Here is a 17097-nt window from a genome sequence, read left to right on the forward strand (position 1 = left end):
CGCGCTCCATAGGTTATCCTGTCGCAAGTCGACCGAAGAAGTAACACACGAGAATGGATAGGGAGAAATCTGCTGCAGGGGCGGAGGAAGAAGCAATCTTTCTTTTCTAATAACTGATTTCATCGCAAGTCGTTTCCTGCTTACGGAGAACCATTTCACAGGTTCTTCCACATAATTAACCAAGCACCCTCTTTTAAAAGCAGCAGGCACGCGCCCATCATCCAGGTCCTTCCTCGCCCCATCTCTGGGCATAAACCTCCAGCTCCCTATGAGAACTTTCGCTTCACATTCCTCCCTTTACGGTCCCACCAGCTTGCCTTGAACCTTCCGGAAATGACCGAACAAACGACGGGCAAAATAGCTTCACTTCCTTTTGTGACGGTACCATTACGCGACTCCCGTAGTTTTTCTTTAAGCCCACGCATTCACGGGCTGCGGGGTGCGTGTGTGCCCCCCCCTTCCCCCTTCGGGCCATTGTTTCTTTGCGTTCGGTGAGTGGTTGGTAGGTGAGAACACAGGAAGGAGTTTGCGGTGCGAGCAGCAGGTAGGCCAGTGTTGGCTTGGACTATCCTTGGGGCGAGCCCCATTAGCGAGTCTCTCTCTTTTCCCCGCTTTAACTTCAGTAGCGGCTGAAAGCGCTGCACACATTCGTGGCAGGTGGCTCATGGGGGCCGCCATTTCTTTTTCTTGCATGCGCCGGGAAATGATTCGAGAGCGGCTCAACCGGGGGCGGGGCGTCAAGGGGAACACAGCTAACGTGGCTCATTTTTCTCCTGCCCCGCATGCTGGCTATTCGTCAGGTAGAGCTGATCGGTAACCGCGCAGCTCTACCTGACACATGGCCAGCCTGCGGGCAGCGCGACTCTCGGGCGGCGTGACGGGAGAGAGAGTGGAACCGACTCTGCAGTAGCTTTTCTGCACAGCCAAATCGCGTTTTCTGCACATCCCTAAAGCGAGGGTCGAGAAGGGGGGTGGGGAGTGAAACCAATTCTAGGATTCACCTTAGGAACACTTGAAGTTGAACTGAGCTAGCTTCTGAATATATGCAGAAGGCCGTTGCTTGGCCAGGCAACACCCTAAGGCAGTGAACTTCACTATTTTTCAAGCAGGGTCACTTTGGCAAAAACAAAACAAACAAAAAAACCAACCCCAAAAACGTCAATATGAGAGCCATTTTCTACTGTGCTGACCACACAGTACTACTGTGATTTTCTCAGTACTGGGATGGCCCTTTAAGAGAGAAGGAGCCGTCTCTTAAGAGCGCGATGGGAAACGCTCTCTCTTCTGCTGCACTCTGTGCCTTTCAAAATGGTGCAGGTGCTCCAGAGGGCTCTCATCCCTTAAAAGAGCTTCACGGGCACTGGGCAAAGTGCAGCTCTGCAGTGAAAATGGTCATCTCTGCATAGTGCAGGAGGAACTGTAGTATCCAGCTAAGTTCTGGGCAAAGCTTTACACAGGCCCAGTAAACCATTAGTCAGAAGGCCATGCTTGGGGTTGATGGGGGCTGCCACTGGCCCCTAGGGCAGGCAGAGCACATGATTCAAACTTCATACAATAAAGGGGGGAAGAAAACCATAATTCTACAGGTGAAACTCGAAAAATTAGAATATCGTGCAAAAGTCCATTAATTTCAGTAATGCAAATTAAAAGGTGAAACTGATATATGAGACAGACACATTACATGCAAAGCGATATAAGTCAAGCTTTAATTTGTTATAATTGTGATGATCATGGCGTACAGCTCATGAAAACCCCAAATCCACAATCTCAGAAAATTAGAATATTACATGGAACCAAGAAGACAAGGATTGAAGAATAGAACAATATCGGACCTCTGAAAAGTATAAGCATGCATATGTATTCAGTACTTGGTTTGGGCCCCTTTTGCAGCAATTACTGCCTCAATGCGGCGTGGCATGGATGCTGTCAGCCTGTGGCACTGCTGAGGTATTATGGAAGACCAGGATGCTTCATTAGCGGCCTTCAGCAATTCTGCATTGTTTGGTCTCATGTCTCTCATCCTTCTCTCGGCAATGCCCCATAAATTCTCTATGGGGTCAGGTCAGGCGAGTTTGCTGGCCAATCAAGCACAGTACACTGTATACTTTTCAGAGGTCCGATATTGTTCTATTCTTCAATCCTTGTTTTCTTGGTTCCATATAATATTCTAATTTTCTGAGATTGTGGATTTGGGGTTTTCATGAGCTGTACGCCATGATCATCACAATTATAACAAATTAAGGCTTGACTTATATCGCTTTGCATGTAATGTGTCTGTCTCATATATCAGTTTCACCTTTTAATTTGCATTACTGAAATTAATGGACTTTTGCACGATATTCTAATTTTCCGAGTTTCACCTGTAAATACCTGCCTGGGGCAGGGGCAGAAACAGCTGATCCTGGTATTGTCATATTCTACTCTTGCTCCCTAGCAGCCATTGTTCTATGACATACTGCGTATGAACATGTAGAGTCAATCTAGCATTTGTATGAACATAGAGAGTTAGATATTCAGTCTTGCATTTCTGTATAATAGCCATTGATAGAACATCTTTGCCTAAAAATTTGTCCAGTCCCCTTTAGAGCCATCTAAGTTAGTAGCCTTCACATCCTGTGGTAGAATTCACACATTGGTTGTGTGTGAAATGAATTTTAAAAAATCAGCCCTGAATCTGCTGCCATCCTGAATCTATGGCCATGTGAGATCATGAGTTCTAGTATCATAGGCGAAAGAGAGAATAGTCTTTTTTGCTTCTCCATACTCTACAAGAATTTGTAACCACTATTATGTCCTCTCTCTTAGCCATATTTTTTTACTAAATAAAGTCCCTAAAACTGTTGCCTTTCCTCATCACGTTTCCCCCAGATTGTTCTCTCCATTGCACTCCAAGCTAGCTGGGTAAATAAGATTTATTTACTGACTTTGTATGCTGCTATTCTACAAATGCACTCTAGGCAGTTTGAAATTTAAAATGTTACAAAATAATTGAGTAGCTGATTGACATGCTTACCACTATACCATACAGACTAGAAATGAAACTTGGGTTCAAATCTCCACTCTGCCATGAAGCTTACTGGATGATCCTGTCCTCACTAGATCTCTTGACCTACTTCTCAGGGTGGTCGTGAGAATATATTAAGGAGAAGGAGAGAAACCCATGACCTTCTTGGAGGAAGGATAGAATAGACATACGTTAGGCATCAAAATTGTGCACACTTATTTAGGAGCAAGCCCCACTTGTGAGTGGAGCTGGTCTCCAAATAGACCTGTATAAACTTGCACTTTCCATTAATAGTTTTAGATGGCTTTTACATTTCTTCTGCTCTGCTGCCACCTTTGTTTCTAACTGCATTTTTAAACTGATTGTTAGAAGGATTTTATATAAATGCTTCCCGGCATCTCCATGGATCTTTAAGTAACCCTTTTGAACTACTTTCATTCCTGAAAACTGCCCACTTTGAGGATTGACACCATCCCATCAACCCAGTTTCTCTACAGAATACTCTCACCTCCCTGACTATCCCCTTGCTGCTTTTTTCCTTTGTCCCCCCAAAACCTGCTCTTATATAGCAGAACACGTGGAGCGGGGGCATGCTGGTGGTTCAATGCAATGTGTGTCAGCACTAAGGATGAGTATGTGGAAGGCATCTGCATAGAAGCGAATTTTCTTGGCAAACTGTCCCACACCTGGTGCACTTGGCTCATTTACCCCCTTTTGAGGTGGAACAGCCAAGTCCCTCAGACAGCCTCTTGAGGGAGAGAGAGACCACAAAGCTGCTCCTCACATGAAACCAGCATGTGCTGACCCTTTTAGTGTTGCATCTGTTCTGTTCCCCCACCCCAACACTTCTAGAGCTTTGTGCTAAATAATCTACTTCTAGTAGGTAATTTCCTGGTTTATTCTAGGGTGAAAAATGGTGACTGGCTCAGGTAGGCCATTGAATATTGTTGGTTCTTCTAAGGGTGGCTGTTTGTTTATTTATTTTTATTTATTTTTACATTTATCTCCTGCTATTCCTCCAAGGAGCCCAGAGCAATGTACTACATACTTGAGTTTCTTCTCACAATAACCCTGTGAAGTAGGTTAGGCTGAGAGAGAAGTGACTGGCCCATAGTCACCCAGCTAGTATGGCTGAATGGAGATTTGAACTCGGGTCTCTCTGGTCCTAGTCTAGCACTCTAACCACTACACCACTCTGGCTGTTGAAGCTGCTACAATTGTCTGCAGAGGTATGGCAAAACTTAAATTTAAAAAGACAGCAGGTGAAACTCTGCTGCTGTCAACAATGATAAATTCCCCAAAACTGAGTGCTTAATTTTGAGGATAGGTAAATAACTGTTGTGGGCTTAATTGCAAGACTGGTGCATGGTGGTGAGCAAAATTGATAAGCAACACGAAGGGGTCAAAATGGTGAAGTAATATTGTTTGGGGAGGGGAGGTAGACAGCAAAATGGCATTTACAGGGCTTGATCAGAATTGGGGATTAATCCCTCTGGAAGTAAACCCTGTCTTCAAGGGTAGGGGCTTGCCCTTGGAACAAACAAATTGTTGTTTATAAACTGCCCAGAGATGGAAGTGTGGGGTGGTTTACCAATCTAAAAAATAAAATAAAGGTGAGAGGGCTTGTCAGAATGTGTAGTGACCCACCTGCCCCTGGCAACACTAACTAATCTGTCTTATTTGTTTAAAATTCAGCATTTATATAATACTTTAGGGAGTATTTCACATAAGATTCTTGTAATGTCAGCAACCTTGTACAAGAGGACAGATGGAGTGAGAGAAGAGAGTAAAGGGCTCACTTAAGGCCACATAATGAGATCATAATGGGATCATTTAGTTGCTATGATACACCTGTTTGTTGTACTAGCACACCACACAAATGGAGAAAGGACCCCCAGGCTAGAGGATGTGATGTGCAGGTAAGCTTGGGTCCTAGCACTCCCTCCATCAGTCTCTGAATGACTTTCTAAAGTTAATTTATTTTTTTAGTCTTCATAGGGTCACCTGCTTGACATTTATCTATCCCCTTGTCCTTATTTCTGCGAGTTTAACAGTGTGATACAACTGCTATCTCTTTTGTAGTCATATTGGTCTGTTGTAGCAAAAAAAAAGGAGCTTATACCACAACAGATCTGTTAAGGTTCACAAGATTCTGTTCTTATTCTTAATGGATGGTATGGTGATATCACTTGATATGGCACTCCTTATATTTCACATTCAGAAGAGAATAGGGGATATGATTTCATTCTAAATGGACTGCTTGCTGAAAGGTGCATAACTCAAGATCACTTGACAGCGATTAGTTACTTCTTGAATATCTTGGTTGCTTTCTGAAGATCACCTAATACTGTGATTTCTTAGCATCCTCAATGATCGCATTGCAGTCATCTGTGTGGTTAAAGCTTTTTCTGCTTTTTAAGTGAATGCTTCTGGGTGAAGTAATTATTATGTTCAATATTTGTGATTACAAATTTGAAATCAGGGGTTGATTTTTTTAAATTCTGGATTTGCAAACATGGAGAGCATGACTATTATTTATTTATTTATTTATTTATTTTTACACTTATATCCCGCTCTTCCTCCAAGGAGCCCAGAGCGGTGTACTACATACTTGAGTTTCTCCTCACAACAACCCTGTGAAGTAGGTTGGGCTGAGAGAGAAGTGACTGGCCCAGAGTCACCTAGCTAGTATCATGGGTCTCCCCAGTCCTCGTCCAGCACTCTAACCACTACACCATGCTGGCTCTCTTTATCTTTATCTTTGGTAAGACCAGGGCTCAGGAAATCCACTTGTCTGCTCATCCACAATGAGTGAAAAATGATGCCTGACGACAAGTAAAAAAAATGCTGAAGAGTAAAGTACCCAACATAGCTTGACAAATGATCTGACGAGTAAGATATTTGGCTAGCTGATGCACTGTGTCAACTGACCACTGTATAAGACTATTGTTCTAGACCCTAACTTTCATGCATTACCCACAATTATGTAGAGTATCTATATTATTATTATTATTTTTTTTACATTTATATCCTGCTCTTCCTCCAAGGAGCCCAGAGCGGTATACTACATACTTGAGTTTCTCTTTTCACAACAACCCTGTGAAGTAGGTTAGGCTGAGAGAGAAGTGACTGGCCCAGAGTCACCCAGCTAGTTTCATGGCTGAATGGGGATTTGAACTCGGGTCTCCCCGGTCCTAGTCTAGCACTCTAACCACTATACTATACCACGCTGGCCCTATATAAATATACTGCTGTTCAATATAAACATGCTAAAAGCAATTTACCTAGGGACCCCCTTTTTATGCCTTGTATGCACTTTTATTACTTTTCAGGCTTATATGCTCTCATGCTTCTGGTTTACTTTCTACTATTTTTAGTATTAATATGTACGTTAAGTACCGTTCCATATGTAATCACTTTTTATCTACTCTCACTTTTAACATGTAATCACCCTTATACTTTATGCTGGTCTATGACTGTAATAAATACTGATTGATTGAATCGACCTAGGAAAAAGAATAAGGTGATGGTTCTTTGTCTCAAAGGAAAGGAAAGGTTGTGCCATCGAGTCGATTTCGACTCCTGGCACCCACAGAGCCTTGTGGTTGTCTTTGGTAGAATACAGGAGGGGTTCACCATTGTCTCCTCCAGCACAGTATGGGATGATGCCTTTCAGCATCTTCCTATATTGCTGCTGCCTGATATATTACCAGCGGGGATTTGAACCGGCAACCTTCTGCTTGTTAGTCAATCATTTCCCTGCTAAATGCCAGCAAACCTTGGTTTGTTGCATCGTCTGCACTGGCCCAGGGTATGTGACTGCTCTTAGATCAACTTGTTGGTTCAGTATAAGATTTCATCTTATTTATGTGAATTTACCACATACAATGGATCATGTTTGGCCTTGAATGAATTAATCTTTTTCGATAATGCTAAATATAGTGCAGAATCTGAATTCTGGTGTGTGCTTCTATCCTCTTACAGATCATACACAAACTTTGAAGATGTCGTATATGCTTCCACATTTACATAATGGCTGGCAAGTGGACCAGGCTATTCTTTCCGAAGAAGACCGTGTTGTGGTCATTCGCTTTGGGCATGATTGGGATCCAACTTGTATGAAAATGGATGAAGTTTTGTATAGTATTGCTGAAAAGGTATAGTGTGTTTTATTTAATATTGAAGAATACAGTTTTTAAATATTGTTGGAATTAAACATTTAATCCAGTATACAGTTAATTTATGTAAAATGTACCTAAGAGGACATGGCTAAGATTTTCTAGGTGAAGGTTGGACAACACTTGGGACTCAAGGCACTTCTTTACACCCCAAGGACCTTGCTAGAATACTGCTCAGTTCCATTTCAGTTATTTCAGCCATTAGCATTAACAAAATTTATACACTATGGGCTGTAGCCAAGAAACCCGCCTTCTTACTGTCTTGTGCTTGCCTGAGGGGGGGCGGGTCATAAGATTTTCACAGATTCTGCCTTCCTGCCCTGAAAATCTGCTTGAGGGTTGGGGGACCCTCTAGTATGACCACCTACTGCTAAATCCTTTTCATTCATTGTAATCACAGTGGCTGCAAGTTTAGGAAAGATGGTAATCTCTATATAAAGCAGCACACCCTTAATCTGATATTTCCGCAGACCCCAAATTGCAGGTTGTATGGAGCATCTTGGTGTCTATGCTCCAAAATAGTCATTAAATGAAATCTGAGTGAAGCTCTCCTCTGTTTTGATCAAGTAATCTTACAATTCACATGTATATGATTCTTGTCAGAAGTTACCAGCTTTCCTAAATGTGTAGTCTATGATTGCAGTGAATGAAAATGGATCAGTAGTAGAAAGTCATACTAGGAGGTAAGTGAAACAAAGCAAAATACTTTGTAATTTTTCTATTCATGTTGATATCTAATTGCTAGCTTTTGTATTTGTGCTGTTAGGGATCCCTTTATTCTGTTGTCCCAAGTTTGTTTTTTTTTTTTTTTCGTGAACCTTGCTTATTATCTACTACTGGTTTTCAGGCTAGTGGTTTCCATGTCAGTTTATCTGCTGAGGAGCACCCCTGCATTGTTGCAGAAAGCTCTGGGGGCATGTTCTGGGAGGTACAGTCAGCTAACGTAGGAGCCTGGGCAGGCCTGCTGAGCCTCATTGTTGCCCCTTGTGAATGGAAACTTTCTCCTAGAACACACCTCAAAATTTTCTTCAGCTGTGCATTGCAGGAGAAAATTGGTCTTGTTTGCAGGCTGGCTTCCAGGACAGTGTATCTGCTACACTGATAAACTTCCAGAAACCACAAAATTATTGGAACATAGTTTGAAACCTACTGTTGCAAATCATTGAAAAGAAAGAACTTACCCTTGGCAATCATACTACTTTGCTAGCTAGAGAGGGAGGTGATTCTCACGAGCAGCAGAAACTGGGCTAAGGGAACCCAGCCTGGTTTCTGCTGCTTGTGTGCAGCAATGGGAGCCATATGGCTCTCGGCAGCAAGCCTGCCTACAGAGCCCGCTGATTAACCCAGGTTTTGGGCACGAGCATGCCCCAAAAATGGGTTAATGAATCATGTGTCTACCATAGCTGCTTGCAGCCACAGCAGCCACACTTGGGGAGGGGGGGATCCCTGAAGTGGAGCTCATTACTGGGGCTCCAGGGAGTGGGGCAGCGCTTCACTTCACCCGACCCCCAAGGTGCCCGAATAAGCTGGGGCCAAGCACAGGAGCACGGAAGCGAAGCCATCACTCATCTGGGCAGGTGATCTGCCCACCTGAGGAGGGGTGATTGATCGTCTGTGGGGAGAGCGGTTTAGGTCCTTTCAGCTCTGCACACTGATCATGTGTAGAGCTGTATGGTGTAGCTTTTTACTGCAGCAGATATGCTAAAGTTAGTACGTTGGGTCAACTTGAAAAGTGTAAGTCTTGTGTCTAAATTTGGTGTAGGTATTGAAAACAATTGCTAAATGGGAAGGTTGGGCATTGTGGATCAATGTACAATCATGTTGGAAGTAAGTAGTAGTAATCAATTGACTTGGATCTGTGGCATTTTAGCTCATCTTAAATTAGAGATGTACAGACTATAATATTTCTATTGTACCTCTCAGTCATAATGTCTAAGACAGCTTACATTGTAATTAATTCAAACAGTATATAAAAGAACCAAACTGAACTACAATAGCAAGCAAAGCTACAGTACTAACCCCTGCTAAATGGGCAAAGAGGCACCTTTAAATTGTTGGCTCTCTTATATTTAGTGGGGGAGGGCAACTACCCTGTTCAATTCAGTATATCGTCCCTCCAGTGACTGTTACTGTGGTGTGTGTGTGCTTTGAGGAGAGGGAACAATTTTCTTACTCCTTTGCCAATGTAAACCACTTTGAGAACTTTTTTTGTTGAAAAGTGCTGTAGAAATATTAATAACCATCAAAGAACATTTTAAAAAGTTTTAAAACCAGCTTTCAAAACAGTTTTAAAAGAACAGTGGAAAATTAATTATAGAGCAATAAAGCCAAGTGAAAGACTGGGCAAGCAGCAATGTCTTCAGCTGGTGTCTGAAAGTCATAAAAGAAGGTGATAGGCAAAAAGATTGGGGAGAGAGTTCCGCAAACCACTTCTGAAGTCACTACTGAAATGCCCTGCTTGTTGCCACTCCCCTCACTTCCAGAAAGTGAGGATGTATTAAGCAGGGCCTTAATAATCAGACAGGTTGATACAGGCCTTAGTTTTATGAACAAAACTTCAGTAGAAATAATGTATATGCATGTATGAAAATTGAGACATAGCTATTCTAGAATTCTGACTCTTGCGTCAAAAGCATACCTGATAGTAGAGTTCTAAAATATGGGGGAAAGGCTTTAAACCTTGCTTCTGTAACTACTTCATTGCCAAGCAAAGAGAAAATAAGATAATATTCTTGGGAATGCTGCTATAGATAGTTTGTAGGTCTTCTATTAATTTCACAGGCATATTGGCACTTACATTTTTAATGCGGGGGAAAAGAACAATATAACTTTGTATTTAAAAATCTCCCTCTGCAGAAATAGCAGATTAAAGAGGGTGATCCTTCCTCATCCTCTTGCTTACGAGTCCTGTTCGGATATCGCTGCCATACACAGAGTGAGTAAACAGTTCCAATTGTACTGCGTATCTACACTAGAAATCATGCAAAACTGTTGTCAGGCTGCAGTTACATTCTGCATTGGGAGAAAATTTAGTTGACAGTGAGCACTAAAGTTGCCAGTTTTCATACTGTTAACTTTCCTGCATAGAAATTCCAATAGGTGTAGCTCCCTCCTCTGTTGTTTGTGCTCATTCTCTGATGCAGTATGTGTCTCTGATGCAGTATAAGATTGCTGTCCAGGGCTTTAGCGGTTGTGGTGAGTTTGTAGAAAGGTTGACATTTTGTCAGGTCCAACAAGAAGTGTTTCCCAATATTGTGCTGCAAAAGAGAAGTCAGGGTATCTTTCCTGTTTTGCCCGATCATCAACTGTAACTTGTCTGTTCATACAGCAATGTTTCCTTATGAGTCACATATCTATCTCTGGTTTGACATTTCATTTTCAGAAAACTGCTTCTCGGATGTTGGAAGTGAGAAACCTTTTGTAAAAGCTAGTGTGATTAAGAGCCCTAGCATTTCTAAATCTCTAGTGTTCAGATTTGCAGATCAGCTCCTTAAAAATATTAAAATAAAAAACTTTTATTTTTGTCTTTCATGTCTTGATGATATACATAACCATGTTTTAGAACCAATATAAGGATCAAACACTGTGTTTAAATGGAAATTTGTTTCCAGAATTCTCACAGAGACCTGTGGGTAGCTTACAAGTATCTTATGGACCTATGTTGTCTAGTACATGTTGCACTGCATTCAAAACAAATACTTAGGAATGCATATTTTTAAAATGAATTTAAATGTACTTATGTAATATATGTGTGGTAGCATTTGCTGGGAGTACTTGGCAAAAATAATGATCAAATAATTTGCATGGTATTAATCTTGTGAGTTAGAAGAGATATAGGTTGAACTTGACTAAAAGTTAAAATTAATGGAGAAACAAAATTGTACAAATGGACCTTGTTCCACATTTTGTCCTACCTCCTTAGATGCATGTGAAAGCAGACTGCAGATATATGCTCTTTCAATTACAGAACACTGCACTTTAAAAAAAAAATCGAAATAATGCCCCAGAGTTGTAATGTTAGCCAGTACAAGACATTGCTAGTTCACACTGCACTAGGACTAGGCATCATTGGTAAATATACTGCTGCAGAATTGTGTAAAGCTGGTACAGTATGTGGAAATGGGCAGGGCAGGAAATGGGGTGGATGATACCTAACTGGATGCATTGCCCTTTGTTGGTCTAGTAAACTGTTTACAACTCCTCGATGCCAGCAAGAATGTTCAATAATGAAATTTTCCCAAGAAATTTAAGGTTATTGAAGAAATTCCATCTTTCTTCGAAGACTTTAGTAAAGGGTGCTGAGCATGATGATATGGATAGAAAGCATAAAATACTCTAGTATAGGGTTTCTTAACCTTGGGCCCCCAGATGTTGTTGGACTACAACTCCCATCATCCCCATACATGGCCTTTGTGGCTGAGGATGATGGGAGTGGTAGTCCAAAAAATCTGGGGGCCCAAGGTTAAGAAACCCTGCTCTAGTATGATTCTCACCTCTTGTGACCGCCACTGGGAAGACGGCCATTTTGGGGGCATTACTTGAAATCAACAATTAACATAGTGGATGATGGTACAATCATCACATTGTGGATGTTCTTGAAACATGGAAAACGAGTGTTCCAAGTCTCTCTTGAAAGTTAAACATTGTGCATATTTCCATGTAACTTTACAATATTGTCAAAACAAGTTTGCTTACCAAGAGTACTTACTAGTATATTCTGCTCTAAACTAATTTTTCCTCTCTAGGTAAAAAATTTTGCTGTTATTTATCTTGTGGATATAACAGAAGTGCCTGACTTCAACAAGATGTATGAACTGTACGATCCCTGTACTGTCATGTTTTTCTTCAGGTATCTTTCATTCCTATGTGCCAGTGTAGCTTGTATGTTCTCATTTGATAATCTGTGCACACATTATTACATAATATCTCTCCATTCTTGCTATAATTAATGTCTGGTTTTCTGTTCACTTGTGCCTGTTCACTGTTTCAGAAATTAGTCTTTAAAAGTAACACTATTTGCCTCTGTAACATTACAAATAACTTCTGTTGTTGGCTTAGAAGCCTGCCTGAATTAATGGCTCTTCTGAAAAATGCTGATGAAAAGCAAGCTGAATTGAACTGCAAGAACTGTGCAGCAGTGGGTTTAAGGCTGAGTGGCTTAAGCTGCTGCAACACATATGATTTGCATTGCTACGGCTGATTCAGTCTTAGTGCTGTTGGGAGAGACTATGCCAGCTGACACAATCTTTCTTGCCAGTATATCTCCAGCTGCTTCCTTGCTATTTTTTCTAGTATATCTAGCCACTAGATATTCATTGCTGCTATAATCTGCCTTTTGCAGCTGTAGCAGCTTGCTGCCAGCACTTTTTCATTCGACAGCTTCCACTTTAATAGCCTAGTGTCTGTCGAGAGGTGTTGGTCAGTTTGTTCTGGTTAGGGCTGCACTTTCCTAGAAGATCAGTCCCGCATTCTGGGGGCCCTCATTGATCCAGGTTTGTTATTGGAAACCCAGGTGGCATCCATGGCACAGAGTCAGCTGACCCTTCCTGGACAGAGACAGCCTGGTCTCAGTTTCCCATTCAGATTAGACTTTGATCATGTGTTGCACACGGGGCTGCTTCTGAAGACTTATTTGAAGCTGCAGTAAGTTAAAAATAAAGCTGCTAGGTGGCTGCTAGATGTGGAACCAGTTGCTGGGAACCGTTCTTACCAGTGTTTAAACAAAAGCACTGGTTCCTGGTTAGTTTCAAAGCTCAATTTGAAATGCTAGTACTTACCTTTACAGTCCTATATGACTTGGGATGTAGGTTCTTGAAGGATCTGCATATGAAAGTGCCCAGACACTAAGGTGAACTTTGGAGGCCCTGTTCTGGGTGTTTCCACCATCTGAGAAGATAACATGGGTAGGGACTGGGCAGAAGGCCACTTTTGTTGTGTTGCCCTGTTTATGGAATGTTCTCCCAGGGGAGGGTTGCTTAACATCCACTTTGATGGATTTGGGGCATCAAATATTATTCTCCCCACCCCACTCCCCCACACAGGCTTTTTAACCTGTTTTGCTACTGGTTTTATATAATATTTTTACATTTGTGGTGCCTTTGGTGGTGTGTCAGTCACCTTATACTTTTAGTATAAGATGCTTTTTGTTGCTCTGGGAATACTTTGTACTGAAGAGCAAGAAGCACATTTACGAAATAAAGATAAGCTTTGTATTGGCCTTTGCTTCTGCTCTGGGACAAAATAGGTCATATAAGATGCTTTGTAGGAGAGTTCTGAAAGAACCATGCCCTTCCTCGTCCTAGCTGTGTGCTACGTCTGTTAGAATCTCTGATTCCAACAAATGTGTAACACTGCCCATGGCACTGGGCATACTCAACATGTTCAGCTCCATGCAGTACTTGCCATTTCCAGCATGGGGTGGGGGTGGGAGCTTTTCAGAGGAACCAGAACCAGTGGAAATGCTGTGAAAGATGAAGAGGGGACACTAGGAAAACTCAAGGGGCCATCTCCCCAGATGTCCCCATGTGATTTCCTAGTGTCCTCTCAGCGTCTTTCGCAGTATCTCCACTGGTTCTGGTTCCTTTGAAAAGCTCCCACCCCCACCTCGTGCTGGAAATGGCAGGTACTGCACAGAGCTGACCATGCCACGAATGCACATCTCAGTGCCGTGGTGCCACAGGGACTGTAGTCCCTAGATGTCCCCTTCAGGTTTTCCTTGGCATCTCTGCAAACTCAAGTTCAATTAAAAGTCTCCCCCCCCTCCCAGTGCCAGAAACGGAAGGTACCATGCAGAGCTGGCAGTGTCAAGTGTGCCGGCCTCCACATGGCACTGGGGGATGGGGATTGGTACACATTTGTTGGAATCAGATTGCTGACAGGCTTAATGTATATCCACTTGTATGGCATGACTTGTCTGTGGGTAGGAGCCAAGCCTTAATTGCAGCAGCTGTGATTTGGGGATGAGCTCTCCCTTCGTTCAAGTAGTAAGACTTTTTTTGCGGGATCTTGTGAGTGACTGCCTTGGAACCACAGCTCATGGGATCTGGTGGTGAGCTGTCAAAATGGCTTCCTGTGCATTTGAGAAGTTGCTTTAGCTGGGCTTTAGAAATGGTGCACATCATTAGAGGTGGTTTTTGTTTTTGAAGGCGGATTTTCTGTTTGGGTGAAATGTGGTGCGGGAAGGATGTTTGAATGGCCACCTGTACTGGGATTTGAATTAATTATATATTTTGGTATAGACTTCATCATTTGATGTTTGCAACTTCGGGAAAATAGATTAAAACAGGCAAACTATCAAGGCTGTAGTCCTGATTCTGTTGGTGGCTAAGAAGCAATGTGTCCCAGAATGGCACCTTAGTCTCTACATTTTCTGCATAAGAGGCAGTATGCCAGGACTCACCATGGCACCTGATCCAGGTGATGGATAGATGCGACCAGGAGGAGTGAGTTAGCAAGATGTGGCAGGTTGTTCCCTCCTCCTCTTGGTCGCTTCCATCTGGCTCAGGCAGGTGGTAGACTGACATGACCAGGTGGCGAAGTGAGTAAGCAATGTAGGGGCATGTTGCTCCCTCTTCCTCCTACTGGTCCATTACCTGCCTGAGGTAGAAGGCTGGGATCAGGAGGAGGGAGCAACCTGCCCCCACCTTGCTTGCTTGCTCACTCACTCCTCCTGGTTATGTCAGTCCATTGCCTGCCTGAGCTAGTGCCCCCACCGAATGGAGGGCATTGCTTGGAGTGAACAGCAAATCTAACACACACACCCGGTGGAATGGATGGCATTGCTAGCGGCAAGCAGCAACACTCCTCCCCCGCCCCTGCCGCATGGAGCAGAAGGCAGTCTGGTTCTTACATTTTGGGGCAGGGTCCTAGAACAAAAAAAAATTGTCGTGGCCAATATGCACAAGTTTGCTTATCTATGCATAAGTAGATGGTTTTGGAGGAAAGGGGTATGTATTTCAACATGGAATGAGTGTAAACTTGGAAGTAGTGTTGTGCATTAACTTAGTTTTTCCTTTTCCTTTTTTCTTTAAAGAAACAAACACATAATGATTGATTTAGGCACAGGTAACAACAACAAAATTAACTGGGCGATGGAAGACAAGCAAGAGATGATTGACATCATAGAAACGGTTTATAGAGGAGCACGTAAAGGTAGAGGTCTTGTTGTGTCACCCAAAGACTATTCAACCAAATATAGATATTGATATTTTGACTGTTTAATTTTAGCCAATTTTCTGGATCTTCATGAAATCCTGTATCTATAATATTTTTGCTTGCTTATACCTCTTCATTGTGAATATTTTGGACTTCTGTAAATATGTTTAACTTTCATGGAAAAAATAATGCTATCTGATAATAGTAATAAAGTAACATGTCCTCTACTTTTACATATAAAGAATCTGAAATCTCTGTGTTTTTCAGAACACTATTTTTATAGTACAATTCTCTTTCCAGCATATAAGCAAGTATGAACCATGGGCAGCTGAAACATAACACATACCTAATGAGAACACAAGGCATGTTTCAACAGAACATAAATATCCCATATTTATATCTTTGTGTAAGTTGAGTTTCCATGGTCAAATTAATGTAATTGGCTTGGATCTAAGGATCCCCATTGGCTAACTCCAGATTTCTGGGGCTTTCCAGGGGATGGGGTGTATATCTGCAGATGAGGGGGGTGGAACTGGCAGCTCCTTCCTATGTATGTACCTTTGGATCCAAACCATTGTCTTATTGAGGCCTGCTTCTTAAACTATATTGCTTTCTTTTGAGATCACTTGCATTCTTAGTTTGTTGCATTTGACTCTGGTATCGAAAAGTCAAGAAGTAAATATTAATTGTTCAATTGCATATTGGACTCTTAGTTGCTTTTGTTGTATCTTCTAGTGCTGAATACAGAGACTAAGCAACACTCCTTATATTGTGTTTGTATAATCCTGTTTGTCTATAAAATGCTATCTTTCTCATTCGGTTCATGGAAAGTAGGATACAGAGTAGTTCTGTTGGGAGTCTTCTCTCCTGCTCATGGTGTGCTGGCACCAAATGCATTACTGCTCTGTTAGGCAGTCTGCATATCAGCCAGAGCAGGGATCCCTAACCTGCGGCCCTCCAGATGTTGCCGAACTACAATTCCCATCACCCCAGCTACAACTTATTGTGGATGGGATGATGGGAATTGTAGTTCAGCAACATATGGAGGGCCGCAGGTTGGGGACCCCTGAGCCAGATCATTCAATTCCATGCCCTCCTACAGTTTACCTTGAAGCATTTAGTGACTGTTGTCCTTGTGTAGGCTACACTTGGCAGAAACAGTAGTGCTGCATGTGGGTGGTTGCGGCTGAGAAAGAGCTTGTTAGTGGATGCTTTAAAGTTAGTAGCATAATTGGCAAAATAGCACTGCCCAGCATTGAAGCAGAGCGGAGGAGGGGTTAATGCCTATACTAACTAGACTCAAGTGGAGTGAGTTCATATCTGTGCTTTGTGGACAGAGTGAGCAGGATTGCAGCACTGGCTTATTTTCTTGCAAGAGCTGAAAAAGGCCTGTTCCATTGTCAAGTGTTTAATTGTAACTTGCATTGATTTCATTAAATTTAATTTCAAATGTTTAGGATCACAGTAGAGACTTCAGACTGAGGCATCAATTCAGATGTCCTAATGCAATCTTGTTTTGCATGTTGTCCCCTTGAAAATGGGTTTGAGGCTTGAGCTCGTATTAAACACAGAATTGCACCCTCAAGGCACACACTACTGAACTTTTCTACATTGGTTTTCCGTGGAGTTACCATGTAACTGACAAAAAGGGCAGCTTCAGACAACATAGTGAAAACCAACGCGTCAGTTCCTGGAGTTCAGCAACAAGCTTGACTTCCAGTAGTGGGTCAGGAGAACGTGGCAATATGCCAACATTGGCAC

General features: G+C 42.3%; 1 protein-coding gene across 6 annotated transcripts; it reads left to right on the forward strand.

Annotated features, from left to right (window-relative positions):
• The first annotated feature begins 21 nt into the window (after positions 1–21).
• On the forward strand, positions 22–16035 carry TXNL4A (thioredoxin like 4A). Of its 6 annotated transcripts, XM_053243749.1 has the most exons (5): positions 7023–7161; positions 7786–7865; positions 10039–10117; positions 11928–12031; positions 15215–16035. In XM_053243749.1, the coding sequence occupies exons 2-5, from the start codon at positions 7816–7818 to the stop codon at positions 15384–15386; spliced, it is 405 nt and encodes a 134-aa protein (XP_053099724.1). In that variant the 5' UTR covers positions 7023–7161; positions 7786–7815; the 3' UTR covers positions 15387–16035. The 6 variants fall into 6 exon arrangements, with proteins under 6 accessions (XP_053099723.1, XP_053099720.1, XP_053099719.1 ...); XM_053243748.1 differs by lacking the exons at positions 7786–7865; positions 10039–10117 and adding an exon at positions 22–161 and having other exon boundaries at positions 6989–7161; XM_053243745.1 differs by lacking the exons at positions 7786–7865; positions 10039–10117 and adding an exon at positions 244–381 and having other exon boundaries at positions 6989–7161.
• The last annotated feature ends 1062 nt before the right edge of the window (positions 16036–17097 follow it).

This window comes from Hemicordylus capensis, chromosome 4 (assembly GCF_027244095.1).
Source record: "Hemicordylus capensis ecotype Gifberg chromosome 4, rHemCap1.1.pri, whole genome shotgun sequence".
Lineage (NCBI taxonomy): Eukaryota > Metazoa > Chordata > Lepidosauria > Squamata > Cordylidae > Hemicordylus > Hemicordylus capensis.